The 18406-nt window shown below is 31.4% G+C and overlaps 2 protein-coding genes across 4 annotated transcripts; one reads left to right on the forward strand and one right to left on the reverse strand.

The window, feature by feature from the left end:
- Positions 1–402: 402 nt before the first annotated feature.
- Positions 403–6767, forward strand: LOC110648208 (ultraviolet-B receptor UVR8). Of its 3 annotated transcripts, XM_058153406.1 has the most exons (9): positions 403–558; positions 864–1161; positions 1682–1875; positions 1976–2023; positions 2932–3004; positions 3217–3388; positions 5185–5616; positions 5696–5887; positions 6325–6767. In XM_058153406.1, exons 2-9 carry the CDS (start codon positions 903–905, stop codon positions 6425–6427), a joined length of 1473 nt encoding a protein of 490 aa, XP_058009389.1. In that variant the 5' UTR covers positions 403–558; positions 864–902; the 3' UTR covers positions 6428–6767. The 3 variants fall into 3 exon arrangements, with proteins under 3 accessions (XP_058009389.1, XP_021658074.2, XP_021658068.2); XM_021802382.2 differs by lacking the exon at positions 403–558 and having other exon boundaries at positions 572–1161; XM_021802376.2 differs by lacking the exon at positions 403–558 and having other exon boundaries at positions 575–1161; positions 6404–6767.
- A 363-nt stretch (positions 6768–7130) lies between these two features.
- On the reverse strand, positions 7131–17906 carry LOC110648199 (agamous-like MADS-box protein FUL-L). Its single transcript, XM_021802356.2, has 8 exons — positions 17252–17906; positions 8666–8741; positions 8426–8490; positions 8208–8307; positions 8086–8127; positions 7790–7831; positions 7567–7685; positions 7131–7389 (listed from the first exon to the last, which is right to left on the reverse strand). The coding sequence occupies exons 1-8, from the start codon at positions 17434–17436 to the stop codon at positions 7278–7280; spliced, it is 741 nt and encodes a 246-aa protein (XP_021658048.2). The 5' UTR covers positions 17437–17906; the 3' UTR covers positions 7131–7277.
- Positions 17907–18406: the final 500 nt, after the last annotated feature.

Consider the following 18406-nt stretch of genomic DNA (forward strand, 5'->3'; position numbering starts at 1 on the left):
TTTATATAAATTATTATTAAAATAAAAATTTTTCATATAAATGAAATGTGTTAAATAAAATTCAATAAATATATATTTACACCCATTAAAAAAACATAATAAAATTCTATGATTCATATGTGTATCCATTTGTTATTCTTTATAATCATTAATTTCCTCTTTAAAAAAAAATACAAAAAATAAATTTTTGGGCAGAGTAAGAAAATAATGTTTTTCTTATATATTTTAAAAAAGAAAAAGAGGCAAACTATTGTTTGGGCCTGAGGGCCTGAGCCTAGCCTCAGCCTGAGTATGGGTCTAGAAGTTTCACAAGACATTGACAGCGCGGAGGATTTGATTGGGACATCGACCCGACCCAACTGCCAATTTCTTGGAAGTTGGCGCCTACTTTCTGTTTTATCTCTCAAGTCCCAATGGGGTCATTAATTATCTAACACACAATTAATTTTCTTACATTTTCTCGAGAAATTCAATTCATTTCAAACCTCAAGCCTTGTATTTCTCTGATTACTGTACCAGGAAAAAAGTATTTATCGGATTAACTTAAAAATTTTAGAGGTATGCTTTTCTATTCTCAGATTCATCTTTCCTCTTTTTCAGTTCCTTTATTAATGCACCAAATTCCTCGTCAACCATCATTTGATCTCAGTCAATTTTCTTTCTTGTCTTTCAATTTTCTTAGCAAACAATTGCACAAACATAACGTTACCCATTGAAAATTTGATTTCTTTATGTTAAAATTTGTAATGGGTCAATAGAAACTCGAATTCCAACTTCAATTTGATTTAGAACATATTTGATTTCCATATTAAATTATCCTTCAATCTCATTTCGTTTTTAATTTGTTGATCATAATTTATAAGGTTTTCTTTTGGTGCATAAACCAAATCACCCAATCATAAATGGATATTGATGAGATTATTGGGGAGACCGCAAGGTCTTCCATGAACCTACCAACAAAGAGTGCAATTTATGTGTGGGGATATAATCAGAGTGGGCAAACGGGTAGGAAGGGCAAGGAGCTCCAACTGCGGATTCCAAAGCAGCTTCCTCCTGAGCTCTTTGGGTGCCCGGCCGCTGCCAATGCTCGCTGGTTAGATATAGCTTGTGGCCGTGAGCACACTGCGGCGGTAGCCTCTGATGGGTCGCTTTTCACTTGGGGTTTGATCCCTTTTACTCATCTGCATTGCTTTTCTTGATTGTGTATCCTTAATGGTTGTTTGGAGCACATATTTTTGTTTGTTATCATTGGTTTGAGATGTGACTGTGATCTGCTGATATGACCACAAATTTTTGTTTTTTGTTTTTTTTGTTGTTTCCATGAATTTTAATTGCTTCTAGGAGTCAGCCGAGCATACTTTAGCCATCACCTTTGATTTGGTCGCTCTTTACCTGGGATTTGGTCGTGATTTTGTATTCGTTTAAAGTTTGAGTTCCGTGAATTTATTTATGATTTCCTCAAAACTTCATTCTTTATCATGATTCCGTTCTAGTATTCATGTAAAACACAGAATTGATTATGATAATTATTACTTGTTTGGTTGTGGCACATGATTGTCTTATGAGATCATTGTGTCATGCCTTTTGTGCTCATGCAACATCAGAAATCAAGGATTATGCATGGCCTTGTTTTCTTTAACATTCCATGAAGAAAGGAACTATGTTTCTATAATTTATTCAGGTGCTAATGATTTTGGTCAACTGGGAGATGGCACTGAGGAGGGTAGGAAGTACCCTAAAAAAGTCAAGCAATTGGAGACTGAGTTTGTGAAATCTGTATCGTGTGGAGCACACTGTACTGCTGCTATTGCAGAGCCTCGTGATAATGATGGAACCATCTCAACAAGTAGACTTTGGGTTTGGGGACAAAACCAAGTAGTCTATCGCTGTGAAAATTGTGATCTTTCTTTCAAGTATGGATATGCATTTATCTTTTCCTTTTCTTTTTCTTGTAAAATTTCTACTTTTCGTGCAGGGTTCAAATTCTCCACGTTTATTTTGGGGGGCCTTCTTGCCTAACACAGTATGTGTTTGTTTATATTTTCATTTTTGAGTTTCAGACAACCTACTTGCAAAGCAAAATCTCACACTTGAAGCAAATGATTTAAGACCATAGTTGTGATATGTTCTTGAATAATTGTAATAGCTAATAATTCATCTGTTTAGTTGGACTTTTCTTTTCAAATTTCATGATCTTGAGTTATGGCTTGTGGTTTTGTTAGAGACGATGATGAGGGCATGCGACATATTTAGCAATTTCATATAAGTTTTTTAAAGCATTATCCTTACATGCTGCATTTTCTGAGAGGCAAGCAGAGTCATAGCCATCTGCTACTCAATTGAACACGCTGTGCATGTGTTTGCTTTAATCAACCCTTCCAAGCTGTTCTTTGTTGTTACGTTCCAAATTCTACCTTTTTGAGCAGTTGAGGAAGATTGATGCAATGGATTAGTCATGGTTGATGAATACTCATCCTCAATGGAAGTCCAAGTGGTTTTGACTAATTGATTCTATATCAGTCGAGACTCAAGAGGTCTTTCTCTTTATTGATTCTACATCAATCGGAAGGTCTTTCTTGTCATAGACTAAGCATCCATGGTTGATTTGAAGTCCTATATCATATATTTGGAGTCCTTTATGAAGTAGAGTTATTAATGTTTCTTATTTCCATTTTAAGAGTTAAATATAGTCAATTTATTGTTGTAGATTGATTATTGTAGCATTTACTTTTCTTGTTACTGTCATGCTATTCTAACAATGAATGTTTTTGGATAAATTTGTAATTTTGCCTTCTGTATTTGAGGTTTTAAATAATTGGATGTGACAACACTTAATTTATGCTGTGTGCTAACTGCTAGCATATCTTTAATGTTTGCTTTACTGCCTTTGATATGGTAGAATAAATTGAGATCTTTATTTCTACTTTACAGATTATCCATCAAGTGTCCTGTGGTGCAGTTCATGTGGTGGCTTTGTCAGAGGATGGCCTACTACAAGCTTGGGGTAAAGACTATTCCAGATACTTAATCTGTTTCATTTAGACTGTGATTAAATGATTTTATCATCTGAACTTGATCAGTTTTCATGTACATTTGTTTGTGCAGCATTCTTAAAATTATTTGCTATGTTATTATTCAATTGGTGGATATAGGACTACTTTTACCAGTTTCTTCCTGCTAATTAATCAGTATCTCATTGTGCTTTTGATACACCAGGCTATAATGAATATGGTCAGCTTGGCAGAGGTGTAACTTGTGAAGGACTCCAGGGAGCTCGTTTAATAAATGCTTATGCAAAGTTTCTTGATGAAGCCCCTGAGCTAGTGAAGATTACCCTAGTGTCATGTGGGGAGTACCACACAGCTGCCATTTCTGAAAAAGGCGAGGTGTAAGTTATCTGAAGGACTTCTTAGATGGAGATAGGTTCTACATTTAACAATGAAAATTGTGGTTGTCTACATGACCCATGTAACTCTCTTTGAAGGTTGGAAAAAATCTTCTTATGGGAATCTCACGTCTAGTCAGGAGATGGGATGCAATGGAAATGCGATGCATTCTAATGTGCAAGTCTCTTTTCCCTTAGCTTGGCTATACCATAAAAAAGGCATAACTTCATTTTGAATTTTGTCATTTTTAACATTAAATCAATGATTGGCTAGTTTTGCCTGTTCTCAATATACTTGGCTGTCGTCTAGCAAGTGGTAGAATCTTAATACACTAATGTTTCTTCCATATTGATTATGGTTTGGTTCTAAGTATCATAACTTACTGTGAATTAAACTTGTTGTATGTAAGTGATTCTACCGTGTGATGATCACTGGCACTCAATGTCCACACTAGGTTTAATATTGTTATTGGTTGTGTGTATGTGTGCCTATAAATGCTATTTAATGATTGTTGGTTGGACAGTAATTCTTTTCTTGGCGTAAGATTGCTTTTGAAATTTGAAGCATATTTTAGGAGTTGTGAAAATAAATACACTAATGCAGAAACATGATCTGTGTTCATGTTGGGATAATATAAGTTGGAAATGAAAGGTTACTATAAAATTTTTTCCTTAATGTTCTTTTTGATCTTTTGTATCTTATCTCACTCAAGGTTAGTTGGGTAAATTCTTACATCCCATTTACTGGGGCTGGGGCCTGTATAGAAGTCCAGATTTGCTGTTTAGCTGTATTCAGGAGCACTTTTCATGATTATTCAACTCTTACATGTCCTTGTGCCTCGAACCCAATAGAGAAGAGCACTCCACAATACACCAAAACATAATACTTGTCAAATTTCAGTATGTTGGTTAAAAAGTTTGAAGTGGAATTTTTACTGGATTTGAAACCACCATAAGATATAGATCAGCCTTACTTCATATGCAAGCAGCTGTATGAAGATGGAGGTATAGGATAAACTATCAACATGAATAAAAAGTATTATATGGATTTAGCAATGACCTTAAGACAGGAGGTACAAAAGGGTTTGTTTGTTTTTGTACCATATAGCTTGCAAAGCCTGGTATACTTGGTGTCATTTTATGGTAGCTTGTGATTTAATTACATATCAACTGCATAGAGATCAAGGGACATCTATAGAATAAAAGATCCATAACATAGTGTCTTGATCTTTTTGGTTCCAACATATGCAATGGCCTCACAAGCTTGGTTTCCCCCAAAAATTGCTTCTTCCCACATGGATGATAATCTCCTATAGTGGCATTGTGATGTCCCTTTGATCCATATAGATGCTAATCCTTTAACAGAAAGACCTGTCACGTCTTGAAGGACTATAAGTTGAATCTTCTGTTTGCCTAGCTTTATAGTGATTTTTTTCTCTTCCTTTGCTGTTCCTCCCATATTACTTTTCTCCTCCCTCATATTTTGAGAGTCCATTTCGTCTCTTGTAGATAATTAGTTTATCTTGTTATTTTTTACGTAGTGTGCTATTGTAGAAAATTCTGATATTAGCTTTTTTTACCAATACTTGTCAGCCTTTGTTGATCCCCATCCCTCTCCATTTGTGAGATGATTAATTCAAATAATTCTCTCACTTATGAAAGCCTATTTTATTTTCGTCCTTTGACCATGCTCAAACAATAAATAATAGAAATGTCATCCTTTAGAAAAGGCCTCATCTTAATTATTATTATTATTTTTTTTTTGTATCACTAATGGTTCTTTGCTTTGAACCTTTCAGCTATACCTGGGGGCTAGGAAATATGGGCCAACTTGGGCACACTTCTCTTCAGTCTGGGGATAAAGAGCTACTGCCTAGGCATGTGGTCGCCCTTGATGGAATTTCCATAAAGGAAGTTGCATGTGGAGGTGTACACACTTGTGCCGTGACTGATAAAGGAGCTCTTTATGCCTGGGGTGGTGGTCAAGCTGGTCAGTTAGGCCTTGGCCCCCAAAATGGATCATTTTCATTCATTCCCAGTGATACTGAATCATTTCTTCGAAATATCCCTGTGTTGGTGGTCCCAACTGGTGTGCAACTTGTTGCATGTGGACATTCTCACACACTTGTTTCTTTGAAGGATGGAAGAATACATGGATGGGGTTATAATAGCTATGGACAGGCTGCTAATGAGAAAGCTACATATGCTTGGTATCCATCACCAGTTGACTGGTATGTTATAGCTGAAGTTGTTAAATAGCGTCTGTGTAGTTATGTTGTCTTGAATTTTGATGGAAGCATCATATTGCAGGTGTGTAGGGGAAGTGCGAAAACTAGCAGCTGGTGGTGGCCATTCGGCAGTTTTGACTGATGCTTGTTCCTTGAAAGAGTTGTGTGAGTTTAGACTTGCAGATAATGTGACACTATCAAATGCTTTGGAGATTGAGGATGTTGCATCCAGAACTGGAGCAGATGCTTTAGCACGCCTTTGTGGAAGATTGAGGTATTTATATTTGTATATAATTGATGGATCTATGCTACACCTATTATTTCTATTTCTTTTCAACTGGCTGCAGTTTTTGGAAGTTTTTGGTAAAATGTCATCCGCTTCCCTTTGGAGGTGTCTTTATTGTGTTTGTTTTAACTCATTAGAACCTGATTTGGAAGCTCAAATTCTTGGGAACGCCAAAGTTTTCTCATGGTGATTACCTTTGTTATTGCTTTAATGCTTTATGCAGAGATAGAAAAAACCAGTGCAAGGTTTAGTAAAATGAAATAGAGGAGGGGCAAGCTAGAAAGTATTGTCACACTTTCCCAAGAACTGTTACTTGAGCTTTGAGCAAGTGATAACCTCCTTAATATTTTCTATTTAAAACACTGTGTTCTGTTATTTCCATTATTTATTTATTTATTTATTTCCTACCAAAAATATACGTGAAGGTGTTGGATTCTTGGGACCTTATATTTTGTCATGCCTATTCATGGTGAAGATGCTTTTTCAACCTACTCCTATCTGCAGGGAGCATTTTCCCGATGGTGGTGATATAGATTATGAAGATGATGAAATCAGCAGCGGGAAGAACTGAAGAAACAAATAAACTTCAGTTTGGAGATTGATGATCATTGTGTTGTTACTATGTATTTCCTGTATTACTTTGGTGCAATTAGGACTGCAAAATTGATGAACTATATTATTTCAGATGACAATGTAGAATCTCTTGTATTCTATAATAAGTAGTCTTTGCATCAGTGTATTTCTGGTCGGTCACCCAGATAATGGATTACTGTAAAATCAAGATTCATCTGTTTGATGTGTGGACTTTTAATTGGATATTCATTAAGCTTAAACATTTATAAAATATGATCATTGTTGGATTTTGACATTTGCTAAAAGATTCTTATGCTGCGATGAGGAAGTGTTTGGATGAATAGTTGGAAGCTTAGGGACCTAAGCTAATGGTGATGATAGTATGAATATTTATATAAAATTTAAATGGGTAATTAATGGATATACGGGTCGTTTACTATCTAACCCATTTGGGCTCAGTTCATATTCACTCTTATAATAAGGCTTCTGGAGAAATGCCTTCTAATTGCTGGGCATGCTTGCTGCTGTGTTTGGCCTTTAAGTTTGGGGTTTTTGTTTTTTGTGCTTGTGCTCTTCAAAATTAATGAAATTTATTTTCAGTTGATTTAAGTACTCTCTAAAAATTTTCAATGTGGTAAGATTTTCCATGGTCTTGAAATATTTCAAATATTAAATCCATTATTGTGCAGAAGCAGATTTACAACGTAGAAATTTGTACCACATTAATGGCAGCGGAAAGAAGCGATACTCTTCACTTCAGTATGCCATACTTGTAATTATACCTTGATGGCTATCTGTCAGTTTCCTATTCATTGACATGACGAAGCATCCAAGGTGGCATCTGCATGGTATTCAGCTGAATCTGAGCCTTAGCCTCCTCTTTTTCATTCATGAATTCTCTAGTCTGGAGAGTGCTACTGCACCACTCATCAAGAACATAAATGTTAGTCCTATACACAAAAACTGTTCTCCACGATGGACGAGAAAAAAAGCTTAGTTTCAATCTGTTTTACTTATTTATTTATAAAAAAAAGAAGCATGGATTCAAAGTTTTCTTTTATCTGTCATGGAAGAGGGTGAGGGAGAGATGATACCCAGTGGTTAGAGGTGGAAGTGATAGCATCGGCGGTGGCATGAAGTAGGTTGGGTTCTGACCAAGATTTCGCTGCTCCCAGTTAGCATGCTCAGCCATGGACTTCTCATTTTGCTTGAGCTATATTTTTAGTGCCAAAAATTAGCTATTATTGTCAAGTGCAGCGTAGCTATATGGAAATTTGAAAGACAAAACATGGCAATCAAAAGGTAAGTGCTTCTTACCTGCTTGCTTAACATGCTGTTTTGCTCATGCAATGCTTTATCCTGCAATGAATTTTTATATCAGGAAACAGATGTATACCAGGTGTAGATTAATTTTGTCATGTCTTTCTTCAATTGTTTAGGGAAATATTCTTTTATTTTTTTGTTAAGCTGGAATTTTATTAAGATAAGATGGTGAGGAAAACTTAGCATTGAATGCTCGACTAAACCCCCGGCCAATAGCCTCCAAAATATCCGACTTAGAGCAAACGATGCTAAGTGAAAGTCCAGAATGAATCAAAAGCAAGAAATGTTACCTTCTTCTGCAGCTCTGAAAGGGATTCATGGTAGAGTTGGTTCTGCAGCAGGTTAATTTATACAGTGAGCATTTAATTTACAATGATTCATAAAACTTTGAAAATCAGGCTAAAAAATTCACCTTTCTTGCTCGAACGCGCTTAAGACCATTATCAATCTGTTGTTCCAAGTGTTGGAGTTCTCTTAGACTCATAGGATCCAAATCTTCTCCTGCAAAGTTCCTATATGATCAATGTGAAATTTGTCACACTATTCTGTTAATTAAGGATTATTAGCCAAATGCAATCCCAGAGAAAATGTATGCACAGTTAATTAATTCACACGGAGTCAATTTAGTACCTTAAGCTTCTCTGTAAAATCTCAATCCTAGCCATGAGCTTGGGGCATTCCAAAGACAAATTTCCCTAAATAACATTTATACAGAAACTTTAGATGCTTATAAAACCCTAACAAAGGGTGTCCATTTCACCCTTCTCCAAGCCCATAAAGTTCAACACTATATATATAAATTTCTCCGAGAAAAGTAGTTCTGAAAACAATGTGACAGAGTTCATGAATTGAAAATCATCAGGATGATACCTGTTGTCCAGAGTCATTAGCAACTTGTCGTTCTGCAGATGAATATCTTTCATATCTTTCCAGGATACTTTCCATGCTGCCACAAAAGGAAAAGTTCTAAAATAAGCTACAAATTTTCATCTACACCCTTTCTATAATAGATTCAAAACACAATAGGTATGGTAGCAATGATACAGTCAATTGTAGTCCCCAAAATGGTACTGAGTAATGAGTAATGCATAACTGAACCGAGTAACTATGGGATACTCTTAGACTCGCCCAACCATTCAGAAGCTATCCGTCAAAATCAGAAATTCCTCCACATCAAAACTCCTATACAGTATGTACTCTTAATTTTACTCAAATAAAAACTCCTAATAGAAATCCACAACAAAGCCTATATAAAGATCATATGCGTGTTGATATAATTAATCCTATTCTTTCACAATCCAATTCCCATTGGCATTAGAGCGGTTAACTAACCCACTGATGCTCTTCCTCTTGTCTTGCAAATCCAATAGAACAATTCCAAGGATACAAACGACCTATGGTTTTTGAATGGTGAGAATCAAAAGCAATGGGACAGTGATTAAGTTTACTAGAAAGTGTAGCCAAACTGGCATTTCAATCTACAATAATTTTTTTTACCTTTCACACGGAAGGAACATCACAAGCCCAATCAGAGAGTCTTATAAGACTTAATGTGTTTGATTGAAAATTGAAAAATCAAAGAGTTAAATGTTAACGAGGTAGAAAGTTGTGAGATAATCACCCTTTGTTAATTTCATACCAAATACTTCTATGCAGCGAAGAATTTGACATCATTTCCAAAATTGTAGACTTTTTCTACTTTTATGCGTAATCATTCAGCACTCATGACAAATTTATTATCCCAAACAAAATTTATTAAATTACACCTTAATCATTGAATTGTATTGCAAACTCCAATTTCAAAATTCACTCAATAACATCAGTAAAGTTGTAACAATTTCAATGCCATATTATCAATGGCACCTCTTTCACTCATCACTTTTTCCAATTAGTAATTTGATAATAATTTCAAATGATACAGATTTTATATTTTTCTTGAGTTACAAACTAAAAACTACCCTTTTAACAATTTATCTAAGACCCTTTTATGGTATTTTTTTGGTAATTAATTTTTTTTAGATGCAATTGTAAATTAGTTTTATGTCATTTCTTTGCGTTTATTTTATAAATTTAATATAGATCATAATAATTATAAACATAATGTGAATCATAAACATAAGATTCAGCTATTACCCTAATAATGAATTTTGAATAAATAAATTCTCACAGATCTAGAAAGTGTACTTAACGCTGAATTTTGAGCCATAGTAATAATTGAGAGAGACCTTTTGATTTAATAAATTAATTTCTCTTCTTTGACTCTTCTTGATTTACACACAAAACTATAGTGATAGAAAATTTTTTTGAAATGACCCTAATATCTCATATGTGTGACCTTATTGGTAAAGAGATGATCAACTTATATATATATATATATATATATATCTAAGATTTAATCTGGTATGTCCATTAAGTATTCTTATACAATTAGAATTATGATTTATTTTAATTAAAGTAAATATAAATTAATATTAGGCCACATTAAAGGATTGATTTTGGCCCATTTAATTTTTTTAAGTCATGGGCAAAATCTTGTATTTTCCCACTTGACACGATAATCAAGTGATATAAACTTTAATAGTACAAATATTAAGTGCGCATAAAATAAACAAAACCTTTCCATAATGTATTTTATAATTACATTCCTATAATAAATTACTAAGTGTGGGTTATTACGGTTGTACATTATTTAATCACATACTCCTTTTCATATACTACAACACCAGCAACTTACCATAGTAGGTTTATGATATATATATATATATATATCACATCATGGTCCTTGATAACGTCTTAAAAAGACTTTTTTTATTACCATTCACTCAAAATATTATGTGTACATAATCATGAGAAATAGAAAATACTTTAATGTAAATTAGAAACACATCAATAAGCTAAGAGTGTCAAAGTCAATACATTATATACTTTAATGATCTACTATCATGAAATTAATATTATTATGCTTAATACACACTTTTCGGTTCTGAACTTTCTCCTTAACAACAAAATACTTTAATTCCATATGCTTGATACCTTTTGCATATTTGTCATTTATGGAGAAAATACTACTACGGAATTATCACAATGAATTCTTAGTGGCTTGCTAATGGTGTTAACTACTTTAAGTCCCGAGATAAAATTTTGCATCCATAATGCATGAATTATAACTTGAAACCATGCTACAAATTCTACTTTCATAATGGATGAAGCAATGATAAACCATTTTTGATATTTTTCCATGATACTATTCCTTCAGCTAATAGGAACAGGTAGTCAAAATAGAATTTTAATGTCAACATATCCAAAAATCTGAATCTGAGTATCCAACCACTTCTAAATAATTAAATCTCCTATATGTGACCATGAAATTTTTAGTTCATCGCAGGTACCATAAAACTTTCTTTGCAACTTTCTAATGATTAATTGTAGGATAAAGAATTGTATAGGTTTAAGCATATATCAAATTGTCCACGACTGAAGCATAAAGAATTGATTATATTTCTTTATGTTCCACATATTCTTTAGACATTGCTTGAGACTAAATTTATTCCTTTTCTGTATGAGAATAATTCATACTGAATATTTATAAATATTAAATCTCTCTAGAATTCTATTAATATAAGTTTTATAAGACAATCTAATAGCCCTTGTGATATATCATGAAAAATTTCTATTCCAATTACAAAGGATGTCTTCCTATGTCTTTCATTTCAAAATTCTTTATTACTTGTTAGAGTTGGTAAAGAATAATTAATTTTAGTTTTTCTAATGAATGCAAAATTGCACTTGTTAGGGTTGGTTAAATATGATTATTTATTACTCCCTTCGTTTATTTTATTCGTCGCATTTAAATTTTCTTTTATTTAAAATTATTCGTTACATTTAGAAAATTAAGAAGTATTAACCTTTTTTTTTTCAATTTTACCCTTTATTTCTATTAAATACAATAAATATTTATACAATAAACAATTTAGTGAAATATAAGATAATTTAATCAATTACTAGTATATTTTTATAAAAATAAAGTTATCCAATCATTTTCTTAATCACTGTACAAATTTCAAATGCAACAAATAAAAATAGATGAAAAAAAATATTAATTTTACATTGGTGATATAAAAAAAAAATTATATTTTCTATTTGATATTGTACCTTTTTTGATGTAATATTATAAATTCTATATGCTGGTTTTCTAACAAATACAACATTACACTTGTTAAGATTTATTAAATGTGCTTATTTATTACAAATATTACATGATAAAATAGGAAATTATATTTTCTATTTCCTTCGTCCACTTTTATCTATAGTTTTTTAGAAGTTGTTTTATCTAAAACAATCTATTATTTTGAGAAGATTAAGGAGTATTAATTTATTTTTTCCTATTTTACCCTTATCTCTACTAAATACAATAACTAGTTCTACAATTTCTTTAAACTTATCAATTAGGTGAGATAAAAGGTAATTTAATCAAATTAAGTAGTATTTTGCTATAATTTAAGTGATTTAATTTCTTAATCACCATGCAAAAAGCTTAAATAATATATAAAACTAAATGGAGAGAGTATATCATATTGCACTCTCTTAGATGTAATATTACACATTTCTATATAATATTAAAATTTCTATATCAGTAATAAATAAACACATTTAATAAAATTAGAAGTCGATTTAACTTATCCATTTGAGTGTGAATCACTAGCACTTATTAATATCATCATCTCATAGAAGGATAACCTAATAATTGAAAAAAAAATCCAAAAAAAAAAAAAAACTCTACTATTACAAAATAAAAAGTTTTCATAAATTTTAATTCTAATTAGTTTGAGATTAAGATATATATATATATATATATATATATATATATATATATATATAAAAGAAAAATAGTTATTACTGAGAAAAGGAGGAAAAAAAAAATTAAATAACCTATGCCTGCAAGAAGGTGGAAATGATTCCTATTAATGAAAAGTTAAAAGAAGGGAGAAAAAAAACAATTTGGACATGTTCATCTTCTTAATGAAGAAATACTCTAGCAAGAAATTGATGAGTATATTTATTACCTAAGTCACCAGTGTGTTGGCATGAGACTATTTGTAAAAGCTGTAGAGAAATTGGTACCTAATTATGAGGACATATATGATACCGAAGGGAGGGAACTTATTGTAACACTCTGTCTCTAGTAGTCCCACACTTGGGAGAGGAGAAAGTATGTAAGCTCAATTACTCTAATAACTTGAGTTAGTAATTCAATTTGATTGTCATCGTAGAAATAAGAATAAAAAGAAGCTTAAAAAGCCAAAATGTTGCATGATTGGATTTGTATTAGTCAAAATTAGTTGATATGGCATATACATTGATTACTGAATTATGAACTTAATAATTAGAATAAATATAATGGCTTCTTTTGAAAAAAAAAAAATTATTTGTAAAAAAAGAATTAAATGAATTTTCATGTAATTATATATATTATTTTTGTTTCTTTTAAAATGAATTCTTTTTTAAGTTAAAAGAATTAAAATTTTCAATTATTAAATTTTAAAAATGAAAATTAATAAAAAAATAAATAAATTAAATTTTTATAAAAATCTAGTTTTATATATATATATATATATATATATATATATATATATATATATATATATATATATATTAATTGGTTGATGAGAGAATTAATGTGGATAAAAATGTAAGATTTCTTTAATTGGGTTTATACCAAATGTTCAATTTGGAGCAAAATATATAGTATTATAAATATTATTCACATCCACTTTATAATATCCTTATCACACAATTAATTATTATTCACTCATTTTCAAGCGTATTAGTTACTGAATTTATGTACAGAATGGATTCTCACATTTTAAGCTACTTCAAATGCAAAATAAATTTTAATCAAGGACAAATATATATGCAAAATAGATATTATTATTATTATTATTATTATTCCTTAATTTATATTTAATTAAGGACAAATATAAAATGTATTCTATGATTAGTTGAACCAAAAATACTTTTATATAAATCAATATATATCCTCTAAAATCCATTCACATATATTTAGAGAAAAGTAAAATACAGATGGATAGAAATGTTATATATAGATCGATACAGAAAATATCAATTGTTCAATTTTAGATTTTTTTTTTGTTTGGTGATTTGTTTATATATGTATATATATATACACACACAAACTTCTCTTACTAATATACAGTCTTTTCGTTTATCAACTACAGTATACCAGTAAGACATTTTTTGAAGCCTTATATATAGGTATCACGTTATTATTAATTAAATTCAAAATAATTTATTGATTTTGTAGTAAAATTTTGAAACAACTAATCATAATTATTAAAGGCGTGTCTCAGACACATCTCAAGCTCAAGGTTCACCAGATTCGAACCCTAGCGCCTTATACGCCTAAGTGTGCACCTTTGTTTCAGATATAAGGTTTTAGAAAGGCGTGCCTTTTTTATTTCCACCTTTAGTGAGCTCTTTCATTGGCAAAAAGCACCACCACTTAAACTTGGTATTTATCGATTTATAAGAATCTTATATTGACACATTAGGAAGTTTTTGAAATCAATATTGCTGATAATACCTAGTTATCAAAATCTTATCAAACTAGCACATCCAAGATTGCAAATCTCCCATATTTTCATTTCCAACACTATCACTCTATTATTATCCTTTTTTTAAAAAATGTTATGTCTATACCTATTTTAAGATATATGTCATAGGAAAAAGAAAAAGTATCACATTTATTTCATTTTTATGGATTTTTTATTTTTTTTTTAACTTTTGCTTTTCACTTTGCTCAAGTGCGTGCCTGTGTCTTGCGCTTAGGCTCAAGATCCCTTGGAGCCTTAATGCGACTTGAGCCTTTAATAACTATGCAACTAATTATTGTCATTCATTAGTTAGGAAAAACTAAGCATGATAAATTCATCCGAACAAACTCAAACTAAGACATGGAATGCTAAGTGAAAAAACTTGGAAAGAGGTGTGAAAACAACAAAGCCAAGACAGGTACACAAAGTTAACACTCACTCTCCCATTGCTAATGATTCTATCAAAAATCACTATTATTACATATAAACCATATTTACATCACACTTGTGTGCTCGTTTCATTCTAAAGATAGAGAAACCTTTGATATATTCCTTTGATTGCTCACTCAGGATCTCTTGGATACGTAAGAGAAATTAATGTTGGTGTCATTGTGTAATGCATACGTATATAATACAAAGATTTTTTTTTTCTGCTGAATTCTTATTGACGTAAGAAGCAAATTTAGTAAACTAGTGTTTGCATATAGCTTATATAGATAAAGGAGCTAAATCGAATGAAAAAAAGAAAAGAGATGTAAAAATTATGTGTTTCAACAAGATGTTTATGCATAATCAATGTCCCCACTTTAGTTACCCATGGGTTTAGAGGTACTTTACCTCTCTATGCAAAACTCTTCCTTCTTATAATTTTAGCAGCACTTGCTGCCTAATCAAACTCAGTCTAGACATTTGTTTGCATCTCGTATGACTAGTCATTTTGAATTTTTTACTTTCATTCAATGTTGGCAATAATTATTTTTAAGCTAGGTAGAGAGCCCATTTGTTAAATCTTTTCTAGTAAGTTCCTCACAAGCTCTATGGAGCACTATCCTTCTAGTAAGTATTGAACTAATAATATTAGCACTAGATGTTTTCAAGAATGAATTTCTCAAAACATGCTAAAATCCAAATAACACGAGCCTTTACACCTTGGACCATAATAAACAGCATACATCCATCTTTTCTTCTTTTTGTTGCCTCTCTTTTTTTATTGTTATTATTTTGGTGTGAACAGCCATGATTTGGGTAAAATCAGGGAAATGATCCTCGTATACATCATTTGTTTTGACTTTAGAGAGCTTTCAATATGTCAACATATTGTTTCCTTCCATTCACATTATGTGCTCTTTCTTTAATCTATTTGCTCACCATTTGTGTGGATGTGAAGAAACACATGCCTACCCTAGATTGGTGATTCATTTGTCTTTGGATTTTTCTTGGACTTAGTGAGCTTTTCTTTTTCTTTTGATTTTCTATGAGCTTTTGAAGCAAAGTAATTACCTCTGTTCCTTTTTATCTTATAATTTTAAAAATGACTCTAATATCACCGAGTTAAAACTCATTAGCGTAATTCTCTTCCTTCTTATAAACTTTACATATCATCCAACAAAATTCAAAGTTGAATCTCCTGATAGGGATCTATATATATATATATATATATATATATATATATATATATATATTGTATTTTGGTTCTAATGGCAATAGAAACATGTAAGAAATTAAACAGAGTAAAGACATGCACTTTTTTATATGTTAAGACAACAATGATAACAAATGGAAAAAATACTACCATCCTTATGAAGTTAGACAGCATAATTAACTAACATCTCACTCCAATAGTTATTTTCAGAAACATAAATGATTCTTGACATGATTTCCATCAACTAGTTAACCCTAACTAGCTATTTCAAGAATCTCATCTCCTAACTAAAAGGATTCATGAAATTACTGAAGAGGAAGAAACATTAATGATCCTTATAGTTCGCAAATCAATACCTCAAAAGCAATGACAAAAATCCCTTAAACTTGGCACTCACTATAGTGATTTAATTTGTTAAAATAGTGGTCCATGGCCTACTGGAAGATCTTTGTGGAAATCTTAAATAACTACCTCAAAACATTGGTCTTTATATCATTGATGAATGCCCGACTCCATAGTGACAAAGTGGAAATTAGCTCCAAGGTGCACCAACAACAATGAATCCCAATGTCCTAAGATTACAAACCAGATGCAAGAAGCACAAAGCCCCATGACGCAAAGCTCTAGGAGTAGGAACCTTGATAGACCCATTCTACTGAGCCCTCATTAGCAGGTTTTGATTTAGCAAACCAAGTACCATCCACCAAAAACATAATAAGTACTTTCCTGATGAGCTATGTCACTGTATACAGTATAGTGCTGGGAATGCATATGCAGTGACAGCTGTCTCTATAGAGAAAACAAAATTGACCCATTTGAACAAGAAAAGGGAAGGGAAGATCTTAATATGCAAATATCTTTAAGAAGAAGGAGAGTTCATTGTCCATTCTGCAGACAATAAAAGAGTTCTTATGTGTATATATATATATAGCTCTTAGCTCTTTGTCTTGTTTGTTTGTTTGTGTATTTGCAACTTGCTAGAAAGAGAAACTACAGACATGAAAACTTACACCATGGGTAGGGATCAGTGTAATGCAGGTCATGAAACAGTACAACTAAAAAAAATGAAACAAAAAAAGAGAGAGAGAAATACACAAATACGATCAAAACAGCCATAACCCACAAGCGAAAATAAATCAGAAAACAAATACATGCAATAAAAATGAATAAAGATTGAAGTACTGAAGAAAAAAAAGGAAATACCTTGAATCAGTGGAGTACTCAAAGAGCTTCCCTTTGGTTGAGAAAACAATCAAAGCAACCTCAGCATCACAAAGAATTGAGATCTCATGAGCTTTCTTTAGCAGACCAGTTCTTCTCTTAGAAAAAGTGACTTGCCTGCTAATCTTGTTCTCGATCCGCTTGAGCTGAACCCTACCTCTCCCCATTTCTCGGACTTGTCTTGAATTTCAGGTACCAAGAAGGCAAAATTAAGCAATAAAGAAAAGAAAAAAAAAACTATTAAAGGAACCCTAACTACATAGACAAATTTGGAGGTTCATTGCAAGAGAAGAAATGCAAGAAGAGGAAGCATAGAAAAGAAAAAAGAATTATGATAAGTTATTAGAGGAAAGCTTCTATTTTTGTGTTGGTGAGGTTTTCTTGTTATTGTATGAAGCAAAGGTGTGGTGTATTATACATATGGAAAAAGAAAGGAATAGTGTAGGAGCTACTGTAGAGATATATATATATATTTGGGGAAATTAATAAATGGGTAATAATGGAAAAACAGAAGTGGTATTAAAAGAGAAAGTGCTGTCGAGGTGGGATTGGAGGAGAGTGGTTTAGATGCAGAGGGTGAAGGGTTGTCCGTACATGATCCAGAGTTGTCAGCGGCCGGCTGTGCCTGTGGTTATGGGAGGGGAACTTTGCTTTGCAGCAGCGTGAGGCTTTATTTATTTATTTTATTAAACTGAAAGCCGAGGCCTCTCTTTAATCTTTACTATTGTGTTTTTATTAGGTTTGTCCCGAAATCGAGTTGAGAAATCATACTAAATTAATAGAAATTATATTAAATTAAAATTATTTTATATTTTAATTTTTTATTAAAAAATAAATTAAAATTATATTAAAATTAAATTAAAAATTAAAATTATATATTTATTGTTTTATTATTTTAAAATAAATTATATACGTTTAATATAAATATATATATATTTATATATATATATATAATTATGAACTAAATATAATCTAATATTATATTTCATTTTTCTATATTTTTTTAATAATTTTAATTATAAATATATTAAATTATTTTATAATTCTTAATTATAAATTTAATATTATACTATATATATTAATTTATAATTATATTAGTATCCCACAGTTAAATATTACATAATTAATAAATAATTA

The sequence above is a fragment of the Hevea brasiliensis genome, chromosome 9, assembly GCF_030052815.1.
Source record: "Hevea brasiliensis isolate MT/VB/25A 57/8 chromosome 9, ASM3005281v1, whole genome shotgun sequence".
Classification (NCBI taxonomy): domain Eukaryota; kingdom Viridiplantae; phylum Streptophyta; class Magnoliopsida; order Malpighiales; family Euphorbiaceae; genus Hevea; species Hevea brasiliensis.